Raw genomic sequence first — 23,621 nt, 5'->3', positions numbered from 1 at the left:
ATTTTTAAAGTCAGAGGCAGTTGTCATTGTGAAACTTCTTAACATTTGGTATCTCTGAAAAGCACTGTGTGTTCTACAGGACATCCAGACTTAAAGAAGAATTTTTAAAATATAATGTCCACTACAGAGGACAACAAGTCTATTCCTATATAATGTATTTTTATTGATCATTCACTTTACATATTATACATCAAATTAGTATTATGATTTGATATTAGCATAATTCAACCAGTTAACCATTTAATCAGTTGCACATTCTTTAAGGCAATACAGCTCTAACTGTTTTGCGGAATATTGATATCTGTTTATTAAACATTCAACAGTAAACATAAAAAAAAACAATGTTTATTATTATACAATATTTACAAGAAAGAAGATTACAAAAGTGAGGTCCAGCTCAAAGGTCTTTGTGGTGGCAGTGGCTCAGTGGTTCATCTAGGTTATCTACAAACTGGAAGGTTGGTGCGGTTCAATCCCCGGTTCCCTAACCAAGGGTTGAGGTGCCCATGTGCAAGACACCTGACCCCAGCTGCTCCCGACGAGCTGGATGGTGCCTTACATGGCTGACATCGGCGTTGGTGTATTAATGGGTGAATGTGAGGCAAAATGTAAAGTGCTTTGGATGGCCATAGGGTCTGTTGTAAGCGCTATATAAATGCAGTCTATTTGTGCAAACTTGAGATGCCAGTGGCTTATATAGTCTTATGTATCCTCAGTGGGTGTTGATAGGTCTGTTCGGACACTGTCTGGGCTCTCAGCTCGATACATCAAGTAATTCAGTCCCTCGTTGCTGAGCACAGGAGACAGTCCAGTTTCCAGAACTTCATCTTCATCCACACCAGTGCAGACCTCTGGAGAAACCAGCAAGAGATGCATATCTATATGAGTACCAAATTCTGTTTCATATGATGAAATAAAGCTAATATTTAATTATATTGATATTTATATTGATAAAAAAATCATACCATCTTCCTGGTAGGCTTGGTTCACATGTCCTTCAACTCCATTCTGGTTTGCTCTTTTATCCACTTCATAATCTCTTAATTTACTCAGGGTTTCCTCAAGGAGCTGAAAGTTTGGTCTCTCAGTTGGTTCGTTACTCCAACAGCCCATCATCAGATTATACCTATAAAGCAGTAATAAAATGGAAATGAATGACTAAATAAGGTATTCTCGGATTCTTTTATTGAACTGTAATCTTTGATTTTTAACATATTCATTCACACTACATATCACATCTTTGTCTTCACATTCAATCAATTTATATAACGTATTTGTAGAAATTATCTAATAACACTTACAATCTCTGTGGACACCCTGCGGGTGAAGGCAGTCGTCCACCTGTAATGATATGGCTTAAGACTTCATGGTTGGTGTATGTGGGATATGGTAACTTTCCTAATGTCATAATCTCCCATAAGAGCACACCAAATGCCCTGCAAAAAGAAAATTGTAAGAAAACATATTCATAGGATATGCATTTTTTTCATAAGGCAACATTAAAGCCCCTGTTATAGATTGTTGAAAATTACCTTTCATGTAGTGTGTAACATCTAATTAAGTGAACGGAAACATCCTGCAAAGTGTTAAATTGAGTTAGCAGGAAAACCTTGAACTAACTCATGTTATTACAACTCTTACTGAAATACTTCTGTAAATAAGCTGTGGGCTGCAGTAGCCTAGCTAGCTATTACCTAAAACTGTGTCTATTAATGCAGACTGTCTGTTGTTCATTCTACATCTTTGAGTAAAGATAAAGGATGGAGTAGGCTAAGATTTGGTTTGCAAATGTTAACATCAGCTGGGCTAATATATGCACTGTTATTGCTAAAGTTCCCACATGTGCACCACAAAACACACACACACACACACACACACACACACACACACACACACACACACACACACACACACACACACACACACACACACACACACACACACACACACACACACACACACACACACGCTGGTCTATGTGGTTTACAGAGTCTCTCCATAGGCGTAATGGTTTTTATACTTTACAAACCATATTTTCTATCCCCCTACACTGCCCCTGCCCATAAACCTACCCATCACAGGACACATTCTGCATTTTTACCTTTTTAATAAAACATTGTTTAGTGTGGGTTTAGAGCTTTTTGAAATATGAGGACATATTAAATGTCCTCATAAACCACATTTATGTTGTAATACCAGTGCAATAGCCATGTAGTTATACAAATTTGTGTCCTCATAAATCACATAAACAGGCACACACACACACACACACGATGGAAGCACACTTATGGTGAGGAATTACAGTTAAAACATTACATAATGTTTCTCAAAATGAGTAGCATCACTGAGAAACGCCCAGCTCAAGGTTCGGGTTGAAAAATTAGTTCTTCCATTGTTTCATCATAGATTCAGACTCGCTTATAAAAAAATCAACGTCATCATTACTGCTGAGCTTTAGGAACAGGAAGCCTCCAGAATAGAGCTGGAGTTCGGTTATGGATGGTTAATGGGTTTCCAAAAACTCTATGCGGTAAACTAATCAGACTGGGCCATCTGACCAATCAGAGCAGAGTAGGCCAAGTATTATGTCTCTGCAGGTTAGTAATATGCGTTACCACATCAGTGGGCGTGGCCATAAACAGAGGGACGTTTTCAACTGTGTTGATTTACCCACATCACAGTGTGGGTAGGGTCTAGGGGTGGGATCGTGTGAAGGGAATCATATACATATACACCGCTCTACAATCATTTGAAAGTGATTGCCATATCAATTTTGGCCACAATCTTACATACACTTCCTTTAAAAGAGTATAATGGGGCACTTTAACACTCAAGATACTGACCAGACATCAGAATATTTATTGAAAATGCCATCTGTTAAACTCTCCGGTGACATCCAGCGAACAGGAAGCAGACCTTCACCCTTCTTCCTGTAGTAGTCATTCTTATACACATCACGGGCCAATCCGAAGTCTCCAATTTTAACAATCCTTTCTGGGTCTGTGTAGCTTCTTATTGACACTAAACAGTTCCTTGCGGCAATATCCCTGTGCATGAAGTATTGAATATAGTTTAAATTAGATATATTTACTTTTATCCATTTGGCTGACACTTATATCCATATAAGGCGGTATATAAGTGCCTTCAAAAGTGTACATTTTATGCGTTTGTGCATTCCCTGAGAATTGAACCCATGACTTTGGCATTGTGAGCACCATGTGATGCATTAGCAAGATATGAGCACATCTTTACCTGTGAACAAAGTGCATCCTTTCTAAATAAGCACATCCAGTGGCGGCATCCAAGCTGATGTCCAGAAGGCTGGTCAGGTTTAGTAGCTCTTTGTGGGTCTATGAGACATCAGAACATGTTAGTGCTAGTGAGTAAAAAAGCATCTTACACAGTATATTTAAAAACAAAGCCTAACATTGGTAGGACGAGCTCCTCTCAGGTAAGAACGAAGGTCTCCTCCTTCCATCAGCTCCAGGATGAGGTAATGTGGCTCGTTTAGCAGACACACTCCAAGCAAGCGCAGGATGTTAGGATGATTAAACTGGCTGGAGAGCCACAAACACAAAACAATAAATGCATTATAAAACTTGCTAAAAATAATTGGATGAACACAATACAGCTCAAAAAGTTTATGGGTCAGCAATTTCTTTCATTCAGCAAAGATACGTTAAATTAATCAAAAAGACTTTTATCACGCAAAAAATGATTTCTATTTCAAATAAATGCTGTTCTTTTGAACTTTCTATTCATCAAATAATCCTGAAAAAATAAATGTATCACGGTTTCCACAAAAATATTGAGTGGAACAACTCTTTTCAACATTGATAGCAATACGAAATTTAACAAATCATAATATTACAGTGATTTCTGAAGGATTATGTGACACTGAAGACTAAAGGAATGATGCTGGAAATTCAACTTTGATATCAAAGAATAAAGAACATTTTAAATAGAATACAGTTATTTTACATTTTAATAATATTTCACAATATTACTGTTTTTACTGTATTTTTGCTCAAATAAATGCAGCCTTGGTGAGCATATACTTCTTACGAAAACATAAAAAATTTTAACTGACCCCAGAATTTTGAACAGTTATAGTGTCACTGTGAATAAAGAGTAAAACAGAGTCCCTTGGGTCAAACGCTTGTTCAGATTTTATTTTCTCCCAAAAAACTAAATAACAACAGACCCCATCCCAACACAAACATTTGTTCTAGGCCAGGGGTTTCATCATAATCATCATCATCATATTTGTGCCATTGGACCCTATTATAATTATATTTTTAGTGTGATGCCTTGAGCAACCTCATGTTTTACCTCATCAAATGAGCTTCTTTTAAGAATTCCTTTTTCTCATAGTCGCTGGCATCTTTTCTCAGTGTCTGTGAAGAGATTTGTGAGACATCATAATTGCAATCAATAGGTAGTCCCCACATGGAAGTTAATGAGTAATCATGGTTATTAAACATATATCTGAATATAAACATATATCTATATATAGCAATATATATTGAGGCATGGACTCCACTAGACCTCTGAAGGTGTGCTGTGATATCTGACAGAGGTGTTGGCACCAAATTGTGGGGTGGGGCCTCCATGGATCTGACTTGTTTGTTTAACACATCTCAGATGCTCAATTAGATTGAGATCTGGAATTTGGAGGCCAAGTCAACACTTCAAACTCATTGTTGTGCTCCTCAAACCATTCCTGAACCATTTTTGCTGAAAGAGTCCACAGCCTCCAGGGAATACTGGGGAATTTTCATGAAAGGTTGTACAGGGTCGGCAACAATGGTACGTGTCAAAGTAACATCCACATGGATGGCAGGACCCAAGGTTTCCCAGCAGAACATTGCCTAAAGCATCACACTGCCTCCGGCGACTTGCTTTCTTCTCATAGTGCATCCTGGTGCCATGTGTTCCCTAGGTAACCGACACACACACCGCTGGCCATCCGCGTAATGTAAAAGAAAACATGATCTATCAGACCAGGCCACCTTATTCCATTGCCCCGTGGTCCAGTTCTAATGCTCACGTGCCCACTGTTGGCACTTTTAGCCGTGGACAGGGTTATACTATAACAGTTTAAACCAAAAGTACCTTAACAGCCACTCTCCTCTCTGGCACAAGTCCAGTGATTTGGCTGCCAACTGTAACACCTTCATAAACTTCTCCAAAAGCACCGCTACCCAACAACCTCTGAAGCTTCAGACATTCTCTAGGAAACACAGGAAGTGACTCAATCTCTCCCTGGGCGGGTATGGCACTGGGGAAATGTTTTCAAATATTAACACACATTTGTGGTTTATAGATGCAACAAAATCATATTAAAATGAAGCTGTAGTTTGTAAGTGACACCTATGTGTACCTGATGGCAAAGCAGGCATTCCCAAGACCAACTAAACCTCGAATATACTCCAACTCAACATCTGGATGGATGTGTACACCTGTTTGTGTAACTGTCCCATGATCCTTTTTCTTTTGACGCCTGTGCCAAACTATATCAAAACAGCAGGGAAAGTGAATGCTGTACTTTCATATTCTCTCATTCATTTTGATATGGGGACGAAATAGTATTTTATAAAAGGGAATTGTGTCATACTTACTTACTGCTGCGACAATGAGAATAATCAGTGTAAAACCAGCAGCGACTGATGCGGTCAAAATAATCAATGTCATGTCAGTGTCTAATGAAGCACCTGGGTGACAACAAGAGTGCATTTATAAGGCCCTTTTTTGTATTATATTGTACAATACACAAAAAGCAAAACAGTATATCATTCAAATGTAAGGTATGCAATGTACTATTTTCTTATTTTTTAAATTATATATTTAAATGTTACCTGGAGTAATGAAAGTTTTTTGTGTTGATTCCCCTCTAGCCCAATATGAAAAAGGGGTTATGGTGATGTTAAATTTGGTCCCTGGTTTGAATCGCGTAACATTTATGACTGTTTCGGAAACTGTATTGACAGGATGACAATATCTGGTTGGGTATTTCTGCAGAATTTTTTTGGAAATAAAAAAACAAAACGGTATTTTAAAGTACTTAGGGTCAATTTACAATATATAGTTTACAATATATATATATATATATATATATATATTTTTTTTTGGTGTCGTACATTTTGAAGTTCTTTCCCATTTTTCCACAGTTCCTTAGACACTACACAATAAATCACTGTCCCGTAATCAACACTGCTGGGTTCCCAGTGAATCTGAAAAAATGTGTCATTCCCTTTAAGATCAATTTTGGAAACTGCAGGTGGAATAACTAAAGGAGGAGATGCAAATCCATCTGGGATACAAACACAAAGACACAGTGATTATCATATGTCATATTGCTGTATGTAATAATCATATGTTAACACACTGCTGACCTGGAAAAGGTTTCAGCAATGGCTGTACAACAGAAAAAGCTGTCAGCGTTTTGCTGGAAGACATAAGGACACTGTTGTTTTGGTTCAACTCCTGAATCCTGAGCTGTTTGTTCTCATCCAACCAAACAAGTCGTCCGCTATAGGAGCCCACTTGATGATATGAGATTTGAGTTTTGGTCCATCTTGCAAATTCCACCACTTTAGACTTCTGCATCCTTTAGGCAAACGGACAAGTTTATGCAAAGCATTATAAACTACATTTATTCAATAAGAAAATATTATTATGAGCCAAATTGGACATTAAACAATGGATTCATTAAAGCTACACTGTGTAACTTTTTTAGTTTATTCTTAGCTAAAAACACTTAGTTCTTTAAAAATTATATGTGCTCATTAATGTATATTTACTTCTTTCAAGTAATAAAGTATTCTCGTAAGTTTATAATATGCCATTGAAAATACATACGGGAGAGGGGTTCAAATGCCGGTCGCCATGTTGGCGTAAATTCCGTAAATTCAAGCTTCGCCTTTCGCATTTTAACACTCGATGGCAGTCATGAACGATGTCGAACTGGAAGCCATGTTAAAGGGGGGGGGGGGGGGGGGGGGGGGGGGTGGTGAAATGCTGTTTCATGCATACTGAGCTTTTTACACTGTTAAAGACTTGGATTCCCATCCTAAACATAGACAAAGTTTCAAAAACTAATGTTGGACGTTTGATGTCTTTGCCAAAAATACTCCTTCCGGTGTGTTTTTGACGGAGCGGTCCCAGCGATAAAGGTTCGGTCATGCTTTGGAAGCAGTCGGTGAGTAAAACTGCTTCAAATGTCTATGCTGTCGTCATGTGAGTAAACATCAGTAAACGACACGTTGCGTGCTTCGTCATTCAAATGCGCTAACGGACTCCATTGTTGTTCTATGTATAACGTTACACTAGTCTGACGTGCAAAACCGTTTTGCTTGCTACTGCTAAGGTTTAGTCGCATACAATAGTCCATAAACCGAATCATGTCCTCATAAACTGCGAGTAAAGACACACAAATGTTGACAGGGCACTAAATACAGTACATACCACAGAGACGGACGTCCTGCTGTTGCTGTTTCTCCTGTTCAATTTATTTCAGCCTCCGAATGATTCTGGATCATATCTGTATTAGCTGAGATCGATAGCCATGAGCTTCTCCACGCTTGAGGACGTCACCGCTTTGCACGTCATTCTTTAGCTCCGCCCACACGATACGCCTCCAGGCGCTCGTTTTTTTCCGGAAAGACTCGGTACAGCCCATATTTCTTTTATAAATATAATAAAACTAAAGACTTTTTGGAGATATGAAGGATGCAATACTACTCTATAGGTACTCAAGATTGACATGAGATTGACTGAAACTGAGTGTTTCAACCTCCCCCCCCCCACCTCCTTTACACCGCTAGATGGGGGAAAATATCACACAGTGTAGCTTTAATGATATCTAACTGTATATGCACCAACCTTTGAGGACTGATGTTGACTCTGTAAAGGTTCAACAAGAAGCCGTCCTGCACCAACCAATACAAATTTCCTTCAATCACATTCAAAGTGATACCAGCAACCTACAAAAAAGAGGTTTTTGTCCGTGAAATAAAACTTGTATTGTAAATATATTACTTTTACTCAGGATATTTTACTCAGTATACATTAAATTGATTAAAAGTCACAGTAAAGACTACATAAAAAAGATTGATTTTTCAAAATGAATGCTGTTCTTTTGAGGTTTCTATTAATCAAAGCATCTAAAGAAAATGTATCACGGTTTCCACAAAAATATAATCACTGATAAATAATAGCATATCAGAATGATTTTTTAAGGATCATGTGATTGAAGCCTGACGCTGAACATTCAGTTTTGCCATCAAATGAATAAATAACAGACCAGATATTTTAAAATTCTAATAACTTTTGATTGGTATTAGCTGTGTATATTAGGTCCTCACCTGTTTCCCAGAGAACTCACTCAGTTTATCCAGGAGTTGGTATTCTTCTCCATCAAGTCTACAGCCTTCTACTGATGTTTCAGTGGTCCAGTAGATGGCAGCATTCAATGAATCAATCACCAAACTGAGAATCTTCTGCTGTGCTTGAAGAAATATCTCAACCCCTAGACCAGATGTAGACCCTCTGCATATCTGATAAGAGATACAAGATGTTTTACAATTAGTCCATATAAAGTCAATAAAGTGTTTTTAGTAGCTTCACTTTTTAGTATTCAGTATTTCACTGAATAAGCTTGACTTAATTAATTTAAAAACATCATCAAGCATGATTTAATTTAAAAACATACCTGATTTGAGTTGCAGCTCCAGTACAGATAATGTCCCAGCCAGTCAAAGGCCAGTGCTTCAGCATTCATCGGTGATGGCATTGTCATCACACTCAAAAACTGATCAGCCAGTTTAATCCAGTTAATGTGGCCAGAACTGTTAGTCCAGTAGATTGTGGAACTATACCAATCCATGTCTGCTCATTACAAAAGAAGATCATATCGACATTGTTTTATGGTGAGTTGCATGGTGAAATATGGGATGCATGATGTTTTTTCTCTTGTATATAGCTTAATATTTTAAAACAAGTGGAATGTATTTTAAATAGATACTCTTCCTAAAAGCTTGGGGAAGGTGTACGATTTTTCTTTTTTTAAAGGAATTAATACTTTTATTCAGCAACGGTGCATTCAATCAATCAAAGGTCACTGTAAAGACATTTATATTATAAAGGATTTTCACAAAGGTTATTTTAAATTGTAATGCTATTTCACAATGAAATAAAAAATGCATGAGACTTCTTAAAAAAGAAAAGAAAAGTACAGACCCCAAACTTTTGAGGCAGTACAAGCACACTTATCAATCAGAACATTTCATAATATGTTTTATTAGGTTTCAAAATATGAAACATTAAATATATTGTTCAAAAATAAGGAAAAATGTCTTTTCACCAAAAGACACATTCTGGTTGTCAAACTTAATGGAGAGTGTTGGGTAGTTAATTTTAAAAGTAATGCAATAAAATATTTTGTTACACCCTAAAAATTTGTTACTTTTTCGCACCTGGGCCGGACTTTATTAAAAACTAAACAAAAACAAAGTTCTAATTTTTGCAAACTCTTTTTTTTTTTTTTTTTTTTTTTTTTTTTAAGTTTTGTGTGGCATTCACCAAATTTGATTGTCTTGCAATCAAATGTGAAGTTTCTCAGAGGAATGCAAAACCTATATCAAAACCTTTTATCTCGATCAGAATGATCTGGATTTGGAAATCCCTTGCTTTGCTATCCAGGAACAGGTAATCCGTTTTGCTTTTGTGCAGGTTTTTCAAAGGATTGGATCACCCTGATCCAAATACACATTTTTTCAGATTCCCATATCTAGATTAATAGTGTGCTATGGAGCCCCTAAAGGGACAGGGTGATGGAAAAAATATGTGATTAAATATTTCAATGCTTTTGAGTTCTCTCAGAAATGTTTTGGTCCATCTCTTATTATGTCAATTTACAAAAAGGGAAAAAACACTATAAAACACTTTAAATTAAAAAAATAAACTGATAAGGTAACTTGCATTACTTGTAATGCCTGTTTTTGGAAAGTTTATGGTTAATATAACGAACTGCTAGGACAATTTTGTGGGACCAACAGATAAAACAATTATTGAAAAAGTGAGAAAGTGATGCTAGACCTGAGAGTTGCTCTAGCATTGTTTATTTACAGATGCCACACATAGTTTGATATTTAGTATATCGAATGCAGTGAATATTAAACATTTTTATCTGTGACTTTTTGGGTCCACTGTTACTGTCTATATATGATCTTTCTGGTTCTTACCTTTCACATCTCCAATATAAGACACGATTTGTTCCATAAATTCAATGCTCTCAAAATCTTGCTTCCATATTTCATCATCACTGGCAGCAGCAATATATGGGGGCTCATCGGCTGAAGAAAAGATGACTTTTATAGTGGCCAGTTTAAAAAGATTAAAGTAAATGATAAAGTGCATACAATATAATCACCAGGCTGAAGAGTTGTTCCTTCATATGAGACTGATCTGGAGCATCCAGCAGGAGAACAAGCCCAGACCGTGACGCTGTACTGCTGTGAGCTCTGCAGATCTGGGACAGTTGCATTTGTCCCGGTTATTCCACTAAATCTCATCACGGCCAAACCCTTCATAGAGCAGTTTATATCATAAGTCCAATTTTGCCAGGCAGATGGACCTGTGTGGAATCAAACTGAATTTATTTAATTGACAACAGCAATTTTATGGTTTGGCAAAGTGAAATCAAAACCTGGCTTTAATAAATGAATAGCAAATATAAAAAAATAGTCTCCTACTAATAAAAAAATCCCAGTAGTGCTGTTAACTTGGTATCACTCACTTGCTCCAATCATATTTTCAGGCTTATGCCAATAGACATTGGCTTTATCTGATCCAAACAGGACTTGCAGATGTGTTGGCCTTCGTGGCACAGGATAAGGTTGTGCAGATGCGCTAAAATCACAGAGATTACCAAAGCCATCATTTTGAACATGGATGAGATCACAGTCCATAGTGAATTCATTGAAGGTGGCCACTTGACTCTGGCCAACTTGTTTATAAAGTGCATATCCATTGGTGAGCATGAAGAAATCGTCCTCATAAACAATGCTGTTTGCTTCAAAGTTAACGTTTGTGTACAGTGTAATGGGAAATAATCCATCCATAGATATAGCGTTGAGGGTTCGATCACTTTCGCTGTGATAAACCAGTCTCTTATTGGGGAAACTGACCACAAAGTTTGAGACAGAATGAGATTTTACAATTTGACTCATCTCATGTTGTTGGCCAGAGGCGTCTGGAAGAGGGCAATGGTATATTCCACTGCTCAGCAACAAAAACAGCCATCTGACAAGACAATTCTCTATTTTATTAAATTACTCTTTACTTAAAACCAACAAAATAATCAACTAAAATCTTTAATGTCTCTAATAAATATAAAAATACGGCAGAGGGTTTACACAATGTTTTATAGCTTTATTTAAAGCAGAGACAGTGCTTAACCAAACAGTGTTAAATAATGTTTATAATACTCACCCATTATACGGATCTGCAATTATATTTACAGCTTCACTGGAAAGGTTGAGATTCATATCCACTGGAAAAGAACAGACTTCCAATCCACAATAGTAGACCTGCATTTGTGGGAAAGAAAGTATGATGACGGAATTTCAATAAAATTCCAATTTGAAACTACTTCATCTCTCCGTATGGCTTCTGTTACATTTTGACCTGCTCCCTATAAGTTTGTAAAAATCAGGGTACAAAAATGATTTTTGATATTATATTTAATCTTTAAAGTTTTTTTTCATTGTAATTTTAGTCCCTAATTAAAGGTGCCCTAGAATGATTTGAAACAATATGTTAAATTGTTCTCTGATATCTACATAGAGGGTATGTGGGTTAAGGGCAAAAATTGTCCAGATACAGTTTAACAGGTCCATTTACAACCCTATAAATTGTCCCCAGGATGTAATGCTCTGTTTTTGCCTTATTTGGAAGGGTCATGAATATTAATGTTGAGCTCTGCTCTGATTGGCAGTTCAGTGAAGCGGCTCGTGAGTCCTGACCGCCCTGACAGAACACAGACCGACTAAATGATACTTTAAGCAAAACATCTCAAATGGAGATTGATCAAATGCAGCTTACTTGTTTATTGGTGTTTTCAGATCATCTGCGCGCAAGAAAGAGCTTGCGTTCGTGCGGTTGCCAGATTTCAGTAATTAAATCCCCCAAACAGAGCTTTTCTGTGAAAAGAACACGTACAGTATACTATCCGGTGTTTTACCAAAGCATGTCCAATTTGGCAACCATATGCACACGAGCTCTCTCTCGCGCGTCGGTGAACTGAAAACACCAATAAACAAGTAAGCTGCATTTTATCAATCTCCATTGACTATTGTTTTAACTTATATTGTGGAAAAGGTGACGTTTGCTAGAGGGTCGAGTGAACGATCTTTAAGCAAAGTGTCTACGTGTTGTCTAAAGTGTTGTCTAAAGTGTTGTATTTTGTAATACAAAATAATATTAACCTGTCATTAGACACACTATTTAGTTTTGTATGGTACTTGGAGTTTCCTATTGTTACTGTACTAGCATTTTGCGTCATTCTATACAATGCGGTCTCTCTAAGAAACTTTCAATTTAATCAGAAATTGTTTAAACAGCTAGTCAATAAGTGGATAAATTACTTACTGCTTGCAGGAATATAGTTGCCCCTTTCTTCAGTTTAAGACACTGAGTGAAGCTTGCTTGAAATGGGCCGAACAAACGAACGATTTGTTGTGGTATCCGATTATAATAAACCTCAACCATGTGTCATGAGAGCCGTTTTTGCTATCTTCGAGTGTTTTGTTTACCATCAGTAGATTCGGCTTGTTTGGACAGATGCAAATGTTGGGGGCGTGCATATAAATAATGCCCAACGCTTGCGTCACGGTTGGGTTTATGTTGAGAAGCACTTTTTTTTCCATTGAGTTTTTGATTTACGAGATTTACATATGAAGGAGGAGGCAATGGTGTTTGAGACTCACAGTATGTGATGTCCATGTACTGAACTCTTATTATTTCACTATGGCAAGGTTAATTCAATTTTTCATTCTAGGGCACCTTTAAAGGTAAAATACACACCTTACAACTAAACACATAGTACATTTTTACTGCAATGCGCTTATAATGGAAGTCTATGGAGCAAGATGTCCCAGAACATTTAAAAATTGAATTTAAAGTGCAAATATAAAGTTCATATTAAAACGATTATATTTAATCTTCAAAGTTGTCTAAATTGCCATTTTACTTCCTAATTAAGGTAAATGCATATCATACATAGTAAATTGTTTATATTAATGATATTACAATGGAAGTCTATGGGGCACGGAGTTCCAGAAAATGTAAATGTTGTTGGTAAAGTGCTATATTCATTATTTGGTACAGAAACATACAATATTTCATCTTTAAAGTTCTCTACATTGTCATTTTAGCCCCCATTTAAAGGTAAATACATACCCTACCACTGGAAACAGTAAATTGTTTACATCAACGCAGCAACACTGGAAGTCATAGAGCAAGATGTTTCAGAACATTTAAATATTGTGTGCTGATATTAATTATTTGGTAAAAAAATGATTTGAAGATATGATTTAAAGTTGTAAAATATAAATATAAAATCATAATTTATTCCATAATTAACGGTAAATACACACCCTACCACTGGAAACAAAGTAAATCCTGTGATAAAGCCAGTCTACAGTCAGTGCTGTGACCTCCAGCGGGGCAGAGTGCAGAAGCTTGAGATCCGAGCGGTCAGTCAGATTTCCAGCCCCTTTCGACCAGATACGATTCCCCTCAGAGAAGTAGACATGGTTGGAACTATAGTGCACTGCCACCCCTTTAAAATAAGTGAGAAGCCACAAAGAAAAGATCATCTATATCTAAAGGAAATGGTTGCTATTTCAACGCTAATTAAAAAAAGATCAACTTTGATTTAAATGTTTCTCCTAAATCCTTACAATAAATAACCCTGCAGGTAATTGTTGACATAAAATATAGAACTACTGTATTAAAAATATTGTGTGTAGTATTACTCGGTCTTGGTTGAGAATTTTGACAGTGTTGAGATATCAGGAGGCAAATAGGCTCATTAATCTTCTTACTGTCTAAGAGAAACAACCCTCATCTGTGCTATGGGCACTCGTGTATGGTAGAGATGATAAAAATGTATTGATCTGAGAAAGAATGGACCTGTGATGTTGCTGTCGATTCGACTATCTGAGAGACACAGTGCTGTGGTGAAGAAATCGGCATCCTCTTCTCTCATCCTTAATGAGTTCCATCTGGATGCAAAGACCCAGCGGCCTCCATTCTGCCCTGAAAGACATCACAGATGGAGCAACAAGATTATTGTTCATTTCAAGTCATTGCAAACACGAAAACATTAGCAGAATAGTTAAAATATTTTGGTTGCATGACACTTACTGAAAAAGTATTGATTAAAAAGTATTAATTCCTTAAAAAAAACTTACTGTCCCCAAACTTTTAAAAAGCAGTGTGTATTTACAGTAAAAATATACTTTATTATAATGTAGTATTATTTTATATATTATTTTAAAATACACTGAATTGTAGACTATAATAAAAGAAATTGCAGGAATAGACATATCACAAAAATTGTTTTGAATAGTATTATTCATTTATAATGCAGCAGAAGGAATGTTGTTCCAGGACCAGCAACAACAACAAATTCAGGAATAGGATCTTTGCAGGAAAGTTTTACTATGAGCTTAAACTTACCAACTTTTGATGGTGTTGTTATGCTGCCTTCAGCAACTGACCCCTGGCCCTCTTGATTTACAGCAGCTATTGAGATCCTGTGTAAGACACAGTCAGTACAAGCAATATTTTATATCAACAAATAAAGTAAAAATTGAAAATGTATACCTTAAAGAATTAGTTCACTTTAAAATGAGTTAAAATGAAAATTACCCCATGATTTGCTCACCCTCAAGCCATAGGTGTATATGACTTTTTCTTTCTGACGAATACAAATAGAGATATATTAATACATCCTGACGCTTCCAAGTTTTATAATGAGAGGTAATAAAGGCCTTATGAAGTGAATCAATTAGGTTTTGTAATAAAAATATCCTTATTTAAAGTAAAATATCTAGCTTCCACCAAGACCGCCTTCTGTATTCAACTTAGGCAGAAAGTGTAACGCCTCTCGCAGATCAAAACGCTTATGCTACGTTGCGCCGGTTACACTTTTTTCACAAGTTGAATACAGAAATGAATACAGGTCTGGCTGAAGCTAGATATAAAGTATTTATTATATTACTTTATAAGGTTTTAAATATGGAGTATATGGATATGGATATTTTTCTTACAAAACCCTAGAGTCGTATATAGATTACTTTTATGATAGATGGATGCACTTTTTTGGACTTCAAAATCTCAGATAATAATCACTGCAATTACAAAGCTGGCAAGAGAAAGGATATTTTTGAATTCAACTTTGTTTGTGATCAGCTGAGAGAAGCAAGTCATACACACCAAGGATGGCTTGAGGTAGGATGAGTAAATTATGGGATAATTAAACCTTTTGGGTAAACTAACCCTTTATTTCCTCACCCTCATGTCCATGTCCATTGTAAGTTATTTGTTCATTTTCGGAACATAAATAAAGATCTTTTTAATGAAATCTTTCTTTCCCTCCATTGACAGTCTACGCAACTACCATTTTCAAGCCCCGTAAAGGTAGTAAAGACATCATTAGAGGAATCCATGCGACTCAGTGGTTTAACCACAATTTTATGAGGCAACTATCATTTATGATGCAAATATCATTTACCACTTTATTTCCAAAATATTAATCTCCAATGCACATTCACGTAACAATGTCTGCTCTCGAGTCAATGCAACAAGCATGCGTCGTAGTGATCACGTAAATGCACATTGAAGATTAATATTTTGAAAAAAAGTCTTACGAGTTTAGAAAGACCTGAGGGCAGAGGTGGACAGTAACTAAGTACATTTACTTGAGTACTGTACTTAAGTACATTTTTTGAGTATCTGTACTTTACTGGAGTATTATTTTTTCTGGAAACTTATGACTTTTACTTCACTACATTTGAAAGACAAATATCGTAATTTTTACTCCACTACATTTCTATCTAGGTCGAAAGTTGTTTCTGTAGCAACTCTGAAAGTCGGAGGATGATTTTTTCCATCTTTAAAAGGTTTTTAGTTGTTGTTGTTTCAGACAGTCTGTCGGGAATCACTCTTATAGGGTCATATACATTTTCCCAACTTTTTTGAACACTGATCAGTTCATAGCAAAATGGTAGAAGACGGTTCTTAGGCACAAGTGTGTGCACCCATAGCCATACTTTGAAAGTATGTTTCAGTTTAAAAAAAAATCAAGATTAGTATAGTTGGCATACACTTGGTGCATGTCTTATAAAATATAAAAAATATAAACATCTGGGAGAAAGAGAAGAGTAAAGTTGGGAGAATATCAGATGTGTATCAGTGTATTGGATCCGTGCATTCAGCCTTAAAGTGACACCAGCTTTGTAAAGAGCTTTGTAACTTATATAAAAGTATTTAAATGAGTTTAAGTTAGTCATATGCTAGTACATCAGATGGAGCATCACTGAATGACTTAAACCATGATGACAGTGTGCATTTATACAACAATAATAAAATAATGAATTGGCATAAAAAACGGAAATTTCTCTGATACTTAAGTACTTTTGAAAACAAATACTTCTGTACTTTTACTTGAGTAAAAATCAGTTTTAACAACTTTCACTTGTAACGGAGTAATATTTGCCCAGTAGTACTTTTACTTTTACTCAAGTAATAGAGTTGTGTACTTTGTCCACCTCTGTCTGAGGGTGACTAATTAAGGACATAATTTTCATTTCTGGGTGAACTAAACCTTTGAATACATTGTATATAGCATTTTATGTTGCATTATAGTTTCAAATGCATAAAAATAAATAAGAAGAGACTGTGTATGCATACTACCTATATGTAGTGTTATGGAACGTTGGGTAGAATGTGTTGAAGAAAACATTTCCTCTGGTTGCGACGCTGATGACGTGTTCATTAGATGTGAGATTGAGGTTGAAGCCCAAGATGGGTCCTCCTGGTTTCTGAGGCAGTGTCCAGTGAACCTCCACACTCTCTCCAGACACACTCTCAATACTCTCAATGGATGGGCTGGAGGGCACTTTTTGAAGAGAAACACAATAAGCAGCTTCCAACAACTGATTTTGAAACATAATGTAAAAAGACTGTTGACTGTCAATTTAACCTACGTCCAAAAGGCTTTGTCTGGTACATAGGACTTGCTGGAGAACAAGCGTGTATTTCTGCTATCACGGCCCAAATCCTGAACTTATACCAGGTAAAAGGTTGCAACTGTTTGACGGTGTGTGTTGATTCTGTAACATTCTATGAGGAAAAGACAAAACATTGCCAAAATGTTTAATCACATGCACACCGTAAAGAAAAGTACAGGTGAAGTACGTGCTTTGTTGGCAAGTGCTATTCGCACTAGCTTGATAAAAAAAACACTGTAATCAGTAAAGCCTATATAATGGATTATTGTTTTGATTCGATCAACACACTTTCGAATCTGCCTTTTGCAGCGCTTGGTCTTCTCTCTTTTCTCATCACAAATCACATTGGAAAGGCATTTACTTTCTATAATAATTAAGAAAATATTCTAAATGTGGAAATAAAGTGCCAAACGAAATGTTTAATAATAATAAAAGCATTTACTGGGTAGGGTTAGGGGTAGGTGTAGGGAGGGCTTTTTGTGTCCCTTTACGGCAACCTCCACTTAATCCTTTAAAAATCATTATTTACACTCTAACAATTTACACTCCACACTTTATTATTTTAACTCAATATTGTTGTGTTAATATACAACAATATTGAGGTGCAAATGCATCTGTCAAAATAAAGTATGAATTACATGTAATTACCACATATTGCAAAGAACTGCTACTTTTATATGGTGTAAATAGAATATATCACTATTTAACTTAATAAAAAAAACTATTAATAACTTAATAAATAACATCTATTTGCACTAAGTGTAAATATCATCTATCACTAAGAAAATACATCTTTTCACTGAGTGTAAATAAAATCTAGGGTTAGGGTGAACGATCATTTGACACTGAAGACTGAAGAATTCAGTTTTGCCATCACAGGAATAAATAAAATATAATTACATTATAGAAAAAAATAATAAAACAAACAAACAAACAAACAAACAAACAAACAAATAAATAAATAAATAAATAAATGTCTTTATTTGAAAATACCAATTAATTTTGCATCACATTAATACCTTTATACTGAATTTTATAGTGATTAAAAATTTTAAGGGTTTTTAAAGGGTTAGTTCACCCAAAAATGAAAATTCTGTCAATAAATAAAGCTTTGAACAGCGTATCAATTTATGATTCGGATCACCACTGTCACGTGATTTCTGCAGTTTGGCAGTTTGACACGTGATCCGAATCATGAATCAATACGCTGATTCATAAGAGTTCAAAACTTTGTTTTGAAATGGGCCCATCACTATATAAGTCGTTATTTAGTTTTTTTGCACACAAAAGCTATTCTCTAAAATTATTGTAGAACCACTGTAGTGAGATGGGCTTTGTAACGACGTCTTTAGTACCTTTATGGGTCTTGAGAGAGGAAATGACATTGGTGTCAATGAAGGCCTCTCTGAGTCACCGGATTTCAACAAAAATATCTTCATTTGTGTTCCGAAGATGAACGGAGGTCTTACGGGTGTCGAATGACATGAGGGTAAGTCATTAATTAGTACACCCATTTTTTGGTGAACTAACCCATTAACCATTATTTTTGCATTGAGTAAGGATTTGGGAGAAATTGTCGTGTAAAAATAACGTGTAATATCTTAATGGTCATAAAATAGCTTTTATTTTCTTCATGCAAAAATATATATTTTTAAATATAACATGAATATTCTTTATTGCTGTATTTCCCTCAATAATAATGAATGATGTGCAAATGCAACAAAAGTCAGTTGAATTCGTCAATATTACAAATATTAACATTAAACCATTCACTACCTCTTGTGCCCAGATCCCAGACAGACTAGGAGAATATACACCACATCAGACTGATTCAGAGACTCCCAGGTCATAGTTATGTTATGAGAGCCAATCCAGGTTGAATAAGGTGCTGCGAGCTGACACACTTCATCTGGATAGAAATATTGTAAATGTTTGCAAACCAAAGTCAAATAAGCAAATAAGCTGTAAACTTGATTGCAAAACCTTGGCAGTCCTACTAACTTCGGCAAATGGCATCCGTACACTGTTTGAAGCCACTTCTGGATGTCTACAATCACAATATTTCAGACATTAGCTCAAGTAAATTGAGAAAAAAATGCATATGAACAATTCCTAAGAACCTTACCATGGGGTGAACTGAGGCATCAAGAAGCCATTCATCACACGATGAGGCTCTGAGACAAATAAGCAGAAATAGTAGTGCTGACACAAACTGCAAACCTGTAATTTCCTTCCTTTTGCCACAAATTTGATCCATTTCACATGCACCGAACTTCTGGAATCAAAACACACCCTAAATGGAACTACAGTTTAAATGTTCACGTGACAGTATTCCCAAACTAAAATATCGATCGGTAACACGCAATCATGGCTGGACACTGGTCCTTTAACAGTCCCTCCAAGTTTGTGGTCACCTGGTCCATGTGGCACAGGTGTGTCCAGCAAGAAAGCAGACGGAAACTTGTTTCGTAATACCGTCAAAGTATGTGTCATATATCATTGGCGGATAACGATGCAGACAGATTATGCAGACTGAAGGTCACTTGATTGTAAAGTATAAAAGTTCTTATCTTTACAGTTGTTAGATGGATTCAAGGAAGTGTTTATTTAATGGTTAAAGTGTAATTGCTATCGGCTCCAATGAAGGAAAAGTGTGAATTTTATCAATAACAAAATTTACTCTGTGCCTTTCTTACTGTAGCAGGTAAGGTATTTAGTGCCAGATTTACCATATCATGTAATATCATAAGATAATGTATAGAATCACTTATACAAGTATAGATTTCCTGAATTCCCCTCTAGGTGGTGATGCTTCACAAAACCTTTGCTAAAGTCAGATGTCACATACTCAGAGATACATGTGTATTTTTGTATAATAATATAATAATAATATTAATGCATCAGACATATTTATCTATCTTTATCATTATAATTATAATAATAGTATAATTGATAATAGTATTAGTGGTTTGCTAAAGCTTAAATTTGCTTAAGTTTGGTGATGTTTCTCAGTACCCTTTTTGAGAAAAACCTGTTGTCTTAAACACCACACATGCCGATAATACAGGAGTCTTTCCTGTGCCCCAACACAGATATTTTTTAGTAAATATATATCTCATCCAGAATGGAGATAAATAAGAAATATGGTCCCTCTTTTTAAGTACTGTACAATCAACTTGGATGTTTAAGTCATTTTAACTTAAATTACATTAAACTGACTTTACAATATGAGTTGAAAAAAGTTGAAAATTGCTTAACTTATTTTAATGAGTTAAAGCAATGTAAAAACATATGTTGTCAACTGATTGAGCATATCATTTATTTATTTATTTACAGTTTTTACACTTTTGCATCCAAAATCGCGTTCCCTATACGCGTATGTCTGAATTCACAGTACTCATAAAATAGTAGGCAAAAAGAACCCAGATGACCTACTACTTATAGTGAGATTCTGTCCTAGTGTACATATTGCTGTGTTCCACTCCACTTTTAGACACACACTTGCGAACTTCCCTAAGCACTTCCCCTCGGGGAAATCCCTGCCACCATTTTAAAGTGCGTTCCACTTCGTGAAGTGGACAAGGCAGACCCTTGCTCCCTCGATTTTGACAGAGGGAGCGAGTCTACTTCATATACACTTCAGGCAGCTTTATATACCAAAATGCAACACGACTGTGACGTCAGCGCTTATCGCGATTTATTTACCTCACCACAAACAACTCCATGATATTTTAGTTATTTTTAAAAAATATTTAAAACAACCCAAAACACAACTATATAAATATAAAATGCTGCATTAAACAATTTCATAAAGGAAAAAAATGAATAAAAATCAACTCCATAGTGGATTCCAAGTGATCATGTTTCAGTTCAGTCCATTGTAAATGTTCCGCCAGTAGTTGGCACTCATGCAACATTAGCAATGACGCACATCCGAGTGAATGAAGAAAAGTTAGCGAGTGAAGGGCATAATAAAAACAAAACGGAATGCAACATAGGACACTTTACTATCCCACGAGGCCACAGGAGAGGATTTGTGAATAGCATTGAAGGGTCTCAACCGATGCTAGTGTAGGTCACATGATAATGACGACAGGGCAAATTTAGTATTTACATGCATATTACCTTCATACTAGAACATAATATATATATATATATATATATATATATATATATATATATATATATATATATATATATATATATATATATATATATATATATATATATATATATATATATATATATATATATATATATATATAATGTCTCTCTCTATATATAATTATAATAAAAAGGAATGCCTGTTTTTGCAATAATTTTTGTAAAAATTGTATATGGTCACTAACAACCTGCGGTGTGTAACAGTGTAAGTACTTATTGTCGGATACACAATGATGAAGTGACGTTTCACTATACCTCAGGCAGAAAACAACCGAATAGGAAGTATCATTAGCAAAATTCGAAATGGCTCAGTGATTTCATAATCATATATTAGTGTCACTGTCACTTGATGGTGGATCTGGTGAAGAAGCTGTCAGAGATCAAAACACTGAATTTGAAGATGTTGAAAATGATAGTTTTGAGAATATTTTTGAGATTGCGAATATGAGATGCTGAATGAGTTCAGATTAGGACAGTGATGATGGTATAAAACTGCTCAAACGGGACTCTTCCAAAGCTCCAAAAAGTAACAAAATATGCTTTATTTTATTCTTCTGTAACTGTTACTCTAATATCAGACGAGTTTTATATTACCGCAACAGGTAGAGATCCATCCGTGTTAGACATAGAGCTGGGGCGCTAAGACTCAAATATTTAATAATGTTTGGAGAAACATTAATGCATTTATGGGTTAAGATATATTTTTTAAAATTCCATTTGACAGAATATTAACAATTAATGCTACATGTTTACATGAGATTTGCTTATAACCTATAAAACAAGCTGACATTTACCGAGGCCCAGGACTCCCTTCATTTTGATTATATTAGATAGTGGCTTCAATCATTTGCATTGTGTGGGTTAATGCATGCAGCATGCAAAACATGCACGAGACAGGAGGACCATGATGTCTGGACACTTGAAAATGAGAGGCCTTTCAGTGATGTGTCTAATTAGGCTGCAAGTCCTGTTGAGAAGGACTCTTTAAATCCACAAAGCCCCCTGCGACTGACCCTGTGATGTGACAATGAACTAGATGTACTTGTTTATGTATTTATCACATGAGAAGCTCTGAACATTAATCAGACCTTATAAATAGCAGAAATGTTTTTCCACTGTCTTTGTCCAAGTTGTCTCATCGCCAGGCTTAAAATATCACACGGACAGATCAAAAGAGCAGAGCATGAATATTAGAGTTAGAGTTATTATGATGTATTATTTTCTTGGCATTGGCGACCACAATGATCAGTAAATGCCATTTATGAAACCATCTGAAATCAATTACAGGTAATAATTATGTATATAGACAAGAGTATATCCTCACACCATCAGTGCTCAGGCCCAAGCAGTCAAACATGCTTCACAAGTGCAGTTTAATTGTCCACAATTATCAAACTTGCAGTCACGTTTAGCTTCATTTTGTTATGTTACACCTCATTTTTCTAATTGAATCAATTCCCAATGCCAATGGATAAAATCAAGTTCCTCAATTTTTTCATAAACATGTTGAATTATAAAAGTGATTTGGTTCTGAATGCTGTTTCACATTGACTTCAACATATACGTAAGATTTCTTAATTTTTTGAAAGAAGTCTCTTCTGCTCACAAAGGTTGCATTCATTTTATAAAATACACACTGTAAAAAATGTGTTGAACTCAATTTCAATGAACTTAAAATTTTAAGGCAACCAGGTAACTTTTTTTCTAAATAATTTTTTACAGTGCAGTAAAACAGATATATTTGTGTAGCAAAAAAATATTATTATAATTTAAAAACAAAGGTTTTTTATTTGAATATATTTTCAAATGTAATTTATTCATGTGTTGCTAAAGCTGACATCAGCATCATTACTCAGTCTTCAGTATTATACGATCCTTCAGATATCATTCTGATAATCTGATTTGCTGCTCAAGAAACATTTTTTATTATTGTCAACCTAACCCTATCAAATTCACATTATGAAATAAATGTGTTTCATCTTTTATGAGTAAAATATATCTGAAATATATTCCCATTAATATATTTTTTTTTAGCACACCAGGGTGACTAGGAGAAGGAAATTGTCCAGCCATGACTTCCTGTTCCACAGGAGTATAAATATGAGGAAACAAAAAGGCCAAATTCCTTTAATCATTCACCACAATGAGTAAAATCAA

The 23,621-nt window shown here is 35.5% G+C and overlaps 1 protein-coding gene and 1 long non-coding RNA gene across 2 annotated transcripts; both read right to left on the bottom strand.

Moving 5' to 3' along the window:
* Nucleotides 1-140: 140 nt before the first annotated feature.
* ros1 (c-ros oncogene 1, receptor tyrosine kinase) lies at nucleotides 141-19,101 on the bottom strand. Its single transcript, XM_067455796.1, has 26 exons — nucleotides 19,077-19,101; nucleotides 17,277-17,412; nucleotides 16,984-17,188; nucleotides 14,746-14,822; nucleotides 14,197-14,322; nucleotides 13,659-13,843; nucleotides 11,494-11,591; nucleotides 10,799-11,304; nucleotides 10,433-10,636; nucleotides 10,245-10,355; nucleotides 8,714-8,889; nucleotides 8,367-8,558; nucleotides 7,885-7,985; nucleotides 6,396-6,610; nucleotides 6,141-6,313; nucleotides 5,859-6,015; nucleotides 5,622-5,714; nucleotides 5,384-5,513; nucleotides 5,116-5,281; nucleotides 4,333-4,397; nucleotides 3,428-3,557; nucleotides 3,253-3,350; nucleotides 2,844-3,047; nucleotides 1,302-1,436; nucleotides 966-1,126; nucleotides 141-851 (listed from the first exon to the last, which is right to left on the bottom strand). Exons 2-26 carry the CDS (start codon nucleotides 17,299-17,301, stop codon nucleotides 703-705), a joined length of 3,882 nt encoding a protein of 1,293 aa, XP_067311897.1. The 5' UTR covers nucleotides 17,302-17,412; nucleotides 19,077-19,101; the 3' UTR covers nucleotides 141-702.
* A 5-nt stretch (nucleotides 19,102-19,106) lies between these two features.
* Nucleotides 19,107-19,649, bottom strand: LOC137091409 (uncharacterized). Its single transcript, XR_010908085.1, has 3 exons — nucleotides 19,426-19,649; nucleotides 19,302-19,347; nucleotides 19,107-19,209 (listed from the first exon to the last, which is right to left on the bottom strand). It is a non-coding gene; the product is annotated as an uncharacterized lncRNA (long non-coding RNA).
* Between the last annotated feature and the right edge of the window lie 3,972 nt (nucleotides 19,650-23,621).

This window comes from Pseudorasbora parva, chromosome 10 (genome assembly GCF_024679245.1).
Source record: "Pseudorasbora parva isolate DD20220531a chromosome 10, ASM2467924v1, whole genome shotgun sequence".
NCBI classification, from domain to species: domain Eukaryota; kingdom Metazoa; phylum Chordata; class Actinopteri; order Cypriniformes; family Gobionidae; genus Pseudorasbora; species Pseudorasbora parva.
Note: the sequence above shows the minus strand (reverse complement) of the source record. Positions and strands in the feature narration are given on the sequence as shown.

What these genes read in the sequence shown, in the direction of transcription:
- ros1 (XM_067455796.1), bottom strand. Translation starts at nt 17,301, where the DNA reads ATGTACCAGACAAAGCCTTTTGGAC. An exon ending in TTATATTGGAGATGTGAAAG is followed by an intron (nt 8,890 to 10,244) that starts GTAAGAACCAGA and finishes TGTAATGAGCAG; the next exon opens with ACATGGATTGGTATAGTTCC. An exon ending in GTCAACATCAGTCCTCAAAG is followed by an intron (nt 6,611 to 7,884) that starts GTTGGTGCATAT and finishes GTTTGCCTAAAG; the next exon opens with GATGCAGAAGTCTAAAGTGG.